This window comes from Nicotiana tabacum, chromosome 24 (genome assembly GCF_000715075.1).
Source record: "Nicotiana tabacum cultivar K326 chromosome 24, ASM71507v2, whole genome shotgun sequence".
Lineage (NCBI taxonomy): Eukaryota > Viridiplantae > Streptophyta > Magnoliopsida > Solanales > Solanaceae > Nicotiana > Nicotiana tabacum.
The window spans coordinates 5549603-5559696 of record NC_134103.1 but is presented as its reverse complement, the minus strand read 5'-3'; the positions used below and the strand labels follow the sequence as shown (position 1 = coordinate 5559696).

The 10094-nt window shown below is 41.2% G+C and overlaps 1 protein-coding gene across 1 annotated transcript; it reads left to right on the top strand.

Annotated features, from left to right (window-relative positions):
- Positions 1 to 4984: 4984 nt before the first annotated feature.
- Positions 4985 to 6275, top strand: LOC142177997 (uncharacterized). Its single transcript, XM_075247309.1, has 3 exons — positions 4985 to 5152; positions 5322 to 5678; positions 6069 to 6275. The coding sequence occupies exons 1-3, from the start codon at positions 4985 to 4987 to the stop codon at positions 6273 to 6275; spliced, it is 732 nt and encodes a 243-aa protein (XP_075103410.1).
- The last annotated feature ends 3819 nt before the right edge of the window (positions 6276 to 10094 follow it).

Below are 10094 nucleotides of genomic sequence, written 5' to 3'. Positions count from 1 at the left end.
TGTCATTGAGAGCCCGATAGACTGGAGATTTTGAGTAATATTTATGGGATCGGGATGCGCCGCATCATATTTTATTTATTTGTGCCTGGATCTGGCTATTATAGCGCTTGGGCTGAAGTAGCCCCTCTGAAGTCTTCACCCCCTACAGTGAGCGCGATTGATTTTATATTGAGGGATGGATCTTCCCTGGGCATGGATCTTGCCCGAATCATTTATATTTTGGGATGGATTTTATCTGTCATGGATCTTGCCTAATTATCTATATTGAGGGATGGATATTTTCTGGGCATGGATCTTGCCCGAATCATTTATATTTTGGGATGGATTTTCCCTGGCATGGATCTTGCCTAATTATCTATATTGAGGGATGGATCTTCCCTGGGCTGGATTGGCCTTACACAGTACTGAGCGACTCACTGTCAGTTGATATTATATTTGGGATGGATCTTCCCTGGGCTGGATTGTCCATATACAGTAATGAGTGATTGAGTATTTTTGAGAGTGTGAGTACACAAGGTTTCCACTGAGGTGCATCACATACAACATGTACATTGGCATGTAGACATAGAGATGTCATATTCCTCATATCATTCAGAATTGATCTATTTTACTTGTACTAAATTTAACTGTTGAACTTGAAGGCACACCTACATTTTTGTACTATTATTTCTATACTGGACTATATATGTTGAGCTCGTCACTACTTTCAGCCCAAATGTTAGTCTTGTTACTTATTGAGTACATGGGGTCGGTTGTACTCGTACTACACTCTTCACTTCGTGTGCAGATCTAGGTACTTTCGGATACGACGACTGCTAGATTTTGGAGTTTTATCTGTTGGAGACTATCGAGGTAGTTGCTTGGCGTACGCAAACCTTGTCTCTCTTTCCTTTCAGTTATTTGTACTGTTCTATATTTCCAGATAGTGTTTTATCAGTTAGACTATGTTATCATTTAGATGCTCATGTACTTTGTGACACCGGGTTTTGGGTGTATATTTGTATTAGTATTTGTGGGATTTTTCTATTAAACCTAAATATTATGTTTTCAAAGTTAAAAGATTATTGTGATTTATTGAGGTTATCGGCTTGCCTAGTTTTGAGATAGGCGCCATCACGACATGCGAATTTTGGGTCGTGACACTTTCTTTATATGCTTGTTATTTACACTTAGTCATTTAATATAGACCAATGGAGTTTTACACTTGTAATCTTTAAGATTTGTACCGACTACGTATTCTTATGTGTTATAATAAAAGTCTTCAGTTTTTAACATTTTTCTTTGCTTATTTGATCACCTAGCTTAATTATATAATCCACATAGTTTAAAATTCGACCGGGACCCACAATTGTGGACCTCGAAGAGTGCCTAACACCTTCTGTTTGAGGTAATTTGAGCTCTTACCCTATATTTGGTGGCGTTGACTAGCTAAACAGAGTTATTTGCAAAATAGTGCCCTAACGCATCTTAAAATCGTTAGATGGCGACTCTTCTCTTTTAATACCTCCTTTAAAAGAGTTGTCATGTGTCGAAACTCGCTTTCGCGAGAAAATTGGGTGCGACAACATGGCGACTCTGCTAAGGATATACTTAGGTTTTTACCATAACGAACTTGACCTATGTGGATTATTTACCCTTAATTCCCTGTATTTGTTTTAAATTGCTATGACATGCATATCCTTTATTTGTTTTAAATTGCTATGACATGCACCTCCTCTCCCCTTTTCACCTTTATTTGTTTTAAATTGCTATGACATGCACATCCCTTCCGTTATTCTCCTTTATTTTCTATGACCTGCATGACCTCTTTCCATTTCCTTCATCTTGTCTAAGATTTCTATATCATGACTCTCCCATCCCTATTTCCCTATTTGCCTCATTACGTCCCCGTACATTTTCATGAGCTAAACTGACTTCTCTCTTTTGTCTTTCTTTTTTTTTCTTTTCATGATTCACCTTTGTTATGTTATTTACTGTTTTTATGCATCTTTATCATGCTAATACTTGGCAACGTGTTATGCATAAAGCATGTTCCGCATCATACTCCACTCGTGCCTATTATCAATATAGCGGCGCTTGATGAGTGTCCGCGCTTTCCTGAAATCACCCTTTTAAATCGGAAAGGCTTATTTGTGGTAGGCTAGTCGATCAACGGTGCAGTCGACGGTCCCATGCCTTTCCCTCTCAAGTTGTACACTTGAGAGTATCAGTCTAGACCTTTTAGAAACCACACTCCGATATGAAATGAACATGCATCATGCTAAACCTAGTACGGATTGAGACGTCATTGACGTAACAACCCACTTAGATGAAACCTTGTCCAAAGTCCGATGGGATTTCCACAATCCTAATGGACATTATCATATTTTGTGCATCATGCCAACATGTTAATCATTACTGCGTAAGTAGTTGAACCTGGAGGGGGAAAAGGCTAACTCGTATTTGTTTGCAGAAAATGAAGCACGAAATCCCTAGGTTCGGTATGGTCCAGAATATACCGCCTTTGCTACTTGACTGGTGGAAAGACTTTACACCTTGTGATAAAAATCATATGAGGAGAGTACTTGGTGACTTGCCATCCTTGCTGAACATTCAACCAAATAGGGAATTGATTGAGGCCGCTACCATGTTCTGGGACGAGAAAAGAGTTGTTTTTCGATTTGGCAATATAAAAATGACTCCTCTCCTGGAAGAAATAGGAGGTTTCGCCAAGTTACCATGGGATAGCCCTGGACTGCTAGTGCCAGAAAATCGCACTCCCCATGATTTTCTAAAAATGTTGGGTTTAAAGAAGAATGATGAACTGCTCTGTCTAAAGAAATCATACATCCCTTTTGAGTTTATTTATGAGCGTTATGGGCATAGCAAGTCATATCGTCTTCATCATGATGAACTGGCCATTACTTCTTTGGGATGGGAGCATCGCCTGGTTTATGTTTTTATTGTCTGGTTCCTCCGATGCAAGGGGAAGAATTCATACTCGCTTAGCCATGGTCGCCAGGACCTTAATGGATGGTATCGAAGGACAAACTTATACTATCATCCCAATAATCTTAACTGAGATGTACCGTGCTCTAGATCGGTGCAAGCATGGGTTTGGACACTTTGAGGGTTACAATCTATTGCTATAAGTTTGGCTGTTGTAACACTTTCAAAGGGGTGACTATAGTCAACAGCTTCTGCGAAGGCCACTAAATGACTACATAGCCAACCACCACCCAACGAAAATGCCGTTTATTCCAGACAGGTTCATAAAGACTGGAAATATTGTAGGTTAGGTGCGTTTCTTCAGCAATCTGACCGACGAGCAGGTGCATTGGATGTTTGAATGATTTCCTAGTAGTGAATTCATCATCAAATCAAAAAGGGACTACTCATTTGGTACTGATCGGGCTACGAGGCATCTAACCTTATGCTCCTATAAGGGTAATGAGGCAAGCTGGAAGAAAACAGGTCATATCTCAAGTTTCCAACATGGTCCAATACAAGGCAAATTTCAAAGGAGATGTCATGCCATTCAAATTAAAAGCACAACACATGTGAAACCAAAAGATCATTGTGGAAGGAGAAACTATTGAGCCATACAGGTATCACGCCGGCCAAATCTGAAGGATAGGATCATAGATGAAGTGGTCGAGGCACAAGTGAAGTACAAAAGGCTACGCAAAAGGGGGTTCGAGTCCGAAGCTAAGCATCTGGAGCTGTAGAAAGTGAACATGGAGGCGATAAGGGAATGTAAGAAGATTGCCACTAAGTCAAAGGAAAGACTAGAATACTTGGAGCAAGGGCTGATGGAGCTAGAAGGGAAGATGAGAAAGAGACTTTGGGATTGTCAAGGTATGGACGACGATGAAGGAGGAAAGTTGGAAAAGGCTTACTTGTTGCTGGACATGCGCGATCTGGGAAACATGATTGATGGGGTCAAGAGAGCCAAGCATGGGGAAGATCCTTCATGGACCAAGTAGATTAGGAGATGATGTTCTTTACTGCTTTCTAGCTTAGATTAGATTTCAATGTAATAAGGTTACATGCCATTAGTGACTTTATTATTATTGTCGATTTAGTAAAAGTTTGTATTGGCTTATTTCCGCATTAATGAAATGAAGAAAACGTTGGCATCAATTTTCTCCTAGTCTATGTGTCGCTTAGGCCTATCTCATGCGCAATGAGGTTCCCAAATTAGGATGCGAATTATTGCATGACTTTGCGAAATATATTTAAATATTGCACATACTATTTTACTTCACCTTACTGACTTGGTTACCTTTTGTTTTTATTTATTTATTTATTCTCACTCCCAAAGTTTGGTTCGTGCATACTAGCATCATCAGCATACCACACTAGATCCAAAGGTCCTCCACCTCCTCTTCCACCTAGAGATCTGAAAAACAAAGGCAAGGGCAAAGGAAAAATAGATGATTTAAGTTGTATCCGAAAAGATAATGCTACTGAAAATGTTGAAACTTCAGATGATAGAAGCACCCCGGGGAAAAACGAATTGATTTTACGTTTGGAGCAGAAAATCCTGGAGTTACAGGCCGAGCTTGAGCAGGTCCGAAATCTGGCAAACCTTTCCCTTACTTTCAATGTTCCATAAATCAACTAGCAAAACCCAACTACCCAAAACCAAACACCGCCACAAAATACACAAATCCAGAATCCACCACCCATAGATCCAAATCCTCCCTCACCACACCAATATCATAATCCCTCACCTCCCCAGAATATTAACCCACCGCTAGTGCAAACCCCTCAACAACATCACCATCATCCTACTCAATACCCACAAACCACTACTTATCACAATCCCCAAAATGCACCGGAACCTACTCCCGATCTCCAAAACTCAACCAATGATCACCCATGTACCCAAGTTCCAGTAACTCATCAAAGCAATCCGATATATGTGGAAATCTTACCCCATACCCTGCAGCAAACCCTATACATACCTGAACCGACTAAGAAGGACCTGCTCATTTGAAACATGGCAGAGGAACTCAAGAAATGTACAGGGAAAGTCCAGAGCGTTAAAAATGGGAAAGGTGTTGAAGGTCTGAATTATGAAGATCTGTGTATTCAACAAGATGTAGAACTGCCAGAGGCTTACAAACCTCCCAAGTTAGAAATGTTCGATGGAATTGGTGATCCAAAGGTGCATATGAGAACCTATTGCGACAAGCTTGTGGGAGTAGGTAAGAATGAACAAATCCACATAAAATTATTTATGCAGAGTCTTACAGACGATGCCCTGTCTTGGTATATCAGTCAAAACCCGAAGAAGTGGGAAAATTCGGTAAGTATGGAACAAATTTCGTGGACAGATTCAGTTCAACACAGAGAACGCACCAGATGTTTTCTATATCCAAAACCTCAAGAAGAAACTGACAGAAACCTTCCGCAAGTATGCTACTCGTTGGAGGTCAGAAGCCACAAAGGTAAGACCAACACTTGAAGAGGAACAAATGAACAAGTTCTTTGTTAGAACTCAAGATCCGCAGTATTATGAAAGGTTGATGCTCATCGATAATCACAAGTTCTCAGACATTATCAAGTTAGGAGAGAGGAAAGAAGAAGGAATCAATAATGGGATGGTGACTAATTTTGAGGCGCTGCAAGCCACAAATAAATCCTTGCAATCAGGAGGGATATCGAAAAAGAAAGAAGTGGGTGTCGTGATGGTATCCCGGGGCCCAAAGTCTCCTCTCACATATCAAACACCTCTACCCACATATCAACCCTCACCCCCAAAATACCAATACCCTGCCACCACCTACCATACCTACAACACTCAACCTGCATATTACCATTCACCTCCACCAGCTCGCCAAAACTACCCAAAGCCACATCCAAATTTTGACCGTAGAATGCCCAGACAATACACCCCAATTGTTGAACCCATAGCCCAACTGTATGAGAGACTCAAGGTCGCTGGTTACATCACCCCTATTCCTGTTGTTGCTGTTGAGAATCCTTCCTAATGGATCAATCCTAACAAAACACGTGCCTATCATTCATGCATGCTAGGTTATACCATTGAAGAGTGTCGTATGTTGAAATACATGATTCAGACACTGATCGATACTAAGGTTATACAAGCAAAGAAAGCGACACCGAATGTCCGCAATAACCCTCTCCCGGATCACAGGGGTGAGGGGGTGAACGTAATAGAAACTAATGAGGAATGGGATCAGGAAGGGTCCATTGGACTCATTCGAGAGAGAGATGCTCCTAAAACATCTCTGGTCACCCTCACGTTAGTTGTGGTACAAACCTAGGCACCATTTGAAGTCGAGGTAGCTACACCCTTCACTGTAATGGTAGATCCCACACCATTTTACAAGTATGATGTCGTTCCTTGGGATTATGTTGCGGAATCAAGAAGAAAGGGAAAAGACAAAATGGAAGAAACATGTGTCGCTCAAGGTATAAGTAGAACTGACAGAGTTTACACACCTGAGAATCTGGGAGGAACAAGCAAAGAAGCTGCACCTAAGCCGCCTATTGTTGAGACTGGCACTGACGATCTTTGGAGGAAAATACAAGCAAGGGAATACTCTGTTGTTGACCACTTGAACAAGACCCCCGCTCAAATATCCATCTTATCACCATTGCAAAACTCATACGCACACAAGAATGCCATGATGAAAGTGTTAAGTGAAGCTTATGTACCCGCCGACATCATTAGTGGAGATATGGCTAATATGGTCGGACAGGTGCTGGAGAGTCACAAGATTACTTTCCATGAAGATGAGTTACTGCCAAAAGGGTTGAGTCACAACAAGGCACTGTACATCACAGTATAGTTTGAGGACAAGTTCATTGCCAGGGTCCTGATAGATGGAGGTTCGAGCCTGAACATATGCCCAGTGACTACTCTAAAAAGATTAGGTAAAGGCCTGCACTAGATATAAAAGGGAAGCATGAACGTGATATCATTTGACGGATCTCAGAGAGCCACTATCGGGGAAATCGACCTTGATATACAAATGGGCCCTACTTGGTTTGATGTTGAGTTCCAAGTGCTAGATATATCTGCTACTTACAACCTATTGTTGGGACGACCATGGATACTCGCAGCTGGGGCAGTGGCTTCCACTTTGCACCAGGTTGTGAAGTTTGAGTGGAATCATCAGGAGGTGATCATTCATGGAGACGGAAGAAACCTTATCTACACCAGCCAGACTGTTCCAGTAATCGAAAACAGTAGGAAGTTGGGTGTAGAAAAATATCACCGCATTGAGCGGGTGAATGCAATTGAAAATTATTGATGGTAGAGCAAGAAAATAGAAAGCATATTGATGTGGACGGGATATGAACCAGATAAGGGTCTTGGCAAAAAGCTTCAGGGGATCACTAAACCAGTACAACCACAGTATCATGGCACGACCTTTGGACTCGGATATGAATATACCGTGAAAGAGTATCAGGATTGGATACCGCCATGGTGCGCCCATTATTATCCGCTGGAATAACCTATACCACCTCTGCACCAGACACTCCGTCAAGATGACATGATGTGGGGATCCGAAGAAGATGAGATTTTGGCCGGTATAAGGAAGTTGTTTCTGGATGAAGAAGACATGGATTGCAGTGCAATTGTTGTTGAGGAGGAGGAGGAATACCTTACAATTCAAATAGTGGGAGAAGGAGTTGTTCTCAAGAACTGGACCACTGCACCACCCGGGGCTCGCCGAGTTCCTGGGTAGCTTGGCAAATTAGCATGACTTATTTTCAAATTCTTTTGAGCATTTAAGACATTTTTAGTATTTTGTTTCAAAATAATTACTCGAGCCATCGAATCGCATTTGTTGACATTTTTAAAATTTTATTAATGCATTATTGTTTTTCGTATTTATTATTATCTTTCTACATTCTTTTTAGCATAATTATTACATATGAACCTACGACTGTGACATGCAGTGAGACAACGCAACATAAGGACAGTGATTCGGAAGATCTGGAAGATGATATACTACCTGGGGAAATTGTCAAAGAAGTAGAGAACTTTGAAAATAAACCAAAGTCTAATTTGGAGGAAACTGAGGCCGTTAACTTAGGGGATTCTAAAACAGTCAAGGAAACTCGTATAAGCATTCATCTATCACCCTCAAAAAAGGAAGAGTATATCAGGTTCCTAAAGGAATATGAGGATATTTTTGCATGGTCCTACGACGATATGACTGGGTTGAGCACACCCATAGTAGCTCACAAGCTACCTACCAATCCCATGTGTCCACCGGTAAAGCAGAAGCTCAGAAAGTTCAAGCCAGATATGAGTCTGAAGATAAAAGAGGAGGTCACCAAGCAAATCAAAGTCAAGGTTCTCCGAGTGGCTGAATACCCAACCTGGTTAGCCAACATTGTGCCGGTTTCGAAGAAGGATGGGAAAGTTAGACTATGTGTCTGAACAGAGCAAGTCCTAAGGATGGTTTCCCATTGCCTAACATACACATACTGATCTACAACTGCGCCAAGCATGAACTCCAATCCTTCATGGATTGCTTCGCAGGATATCATCAGATTTGGATAGACGAAGAGGATGCTGAAAAGACCACCTTTATCATACTATGGGGAATATATTGTTACAAAATAATGTTGTTTGTTTTAAAGAATGCTAGGTCCACCTACATGAGGGCCATGATGACTATCTTCCATGATATGATACACAAGGAAATAAAGGTGTACATGGATGCTGTTATCATTAAGTCCAAAAGGAGTTCAGATCATACAGCAGACTTGAAGAAGTTTTTTGACCGACTTCGAAAATACAATTTGAAGTTGAACCCCACAAAATGTGCCTTTGGAGTCCCTGCTAGAAATTTGCTAGGTTTCATCATCAGCCGCCGAGGTATTGAGTTAGACCCGTCAAAGATCAAAGCTATCCAGGACTTGCCACCGCCAAAGAATAAGAAGGATGTGATGAGGTTTCTAGGAAGCCTCAATTATATCAGTCATTTTCTAGAATAATCAATGATGATATGTGAACCGATCTTCAAGATGCTGCAAAAAGTTGGACTGAAGAATGCCAGAAAGCCTTCAACAAAATCAAGGAGTACTTATCTAAACCGCCTGTGCGGGTCCCGCCAGAACCAGGAAGACCTCTGCTACTTTATCTGTATGTATTGGACGGAGCTTTTGGATGCGTTTTGGGAAAACATGACAAAATTGGGAGGAAAGAGCAGTCGATATGTTATCTGAGCAAGAAGTTCACACCTTACGAGGCCCGGTATTCTCTGTTGGAACGCACCTGCTATGCTTTGACATGGATTGCCCAGCAATTGAGATATTATTTCTATGCGCACACTACAACACTCATATCAAGGATGGATTCACTAAAATATATCTTTCAGAAACCTATGCCTACGAGTAAGTTAATAAAATGGCAGATATTGCTAAGTGAGTTCGACATCATCTATCTGACTCAGAAGGCAATCAAGGGGAAAGCATTGGTTGATCACTTGTCGTAGAATCCCGTAAACGGTGAATACGAACCATTAAAGACGCATTTTCCCGACGAGGAGGTGTAGTTTGTAGGTAAAGATATTACCGAAGCATACGACGGTTGGAGGATGTTCTCGACGGAGCGAAAAACTTCAAGGGAGTGGGCATCAGAGTTGTCTTAGTATCAGAAACCGGTCAACATTACCCGATATCCACAAAACTCAGATTTTCGTGCACCAAAAATATGGCATAATATGAGGCCTGCATCCTGGGACTCAGGTTGGCCGTCGACATGAATGTTCAGGAGTTGCTGGTAATCGGAGATTCAGATTTATTGGTACACCAGGTACTAGGATAATGGGCTACTAAGAACACCAAAATAATGCCATACTTGCATTGTGTACAGGAGCCGATCAAGAGGTTCACAAAAATAGAATTCAAACATGTGCCAAGGATTCAAAATGAGTTTGCAAATGTGTTAGCAACCTTGTATTCCATGATACAACACCCAGACAAGAATTTTATTGATCCTATCCCAATAGGAATTCATAAGCAGCCAACTTATTGTGCTCATGTTGAAGAGGCATTTGACGGAAATCCATGGTTCCACGACATCAAGGAATATTTGGGAAAGGGAGAATATCCAGAGAATG

Coding starts and splice junctions, on each gene's coding strand:
- LOC142177997 (XM_075247309.1), top strand. CDS start 4,985: ATGGCAGAGGAACTCAAGAAATGTACAGGGAAAGTCCAGAGCGTTAAA. Junction 5,153..5,321: donor ATGGAATTGGTGATCCAAAG/GTGCATATGAGA, acceptor TTTCGTGGACAG/ATTCAGTTCAACACAGAGAA. Junction 5,679..6,068: donor AAGAAGTGGGTGTCGTGATG/GTATCCCGGGGC, acceptor TACATGATTCAG/ACACTGATCGATACTAAGGT.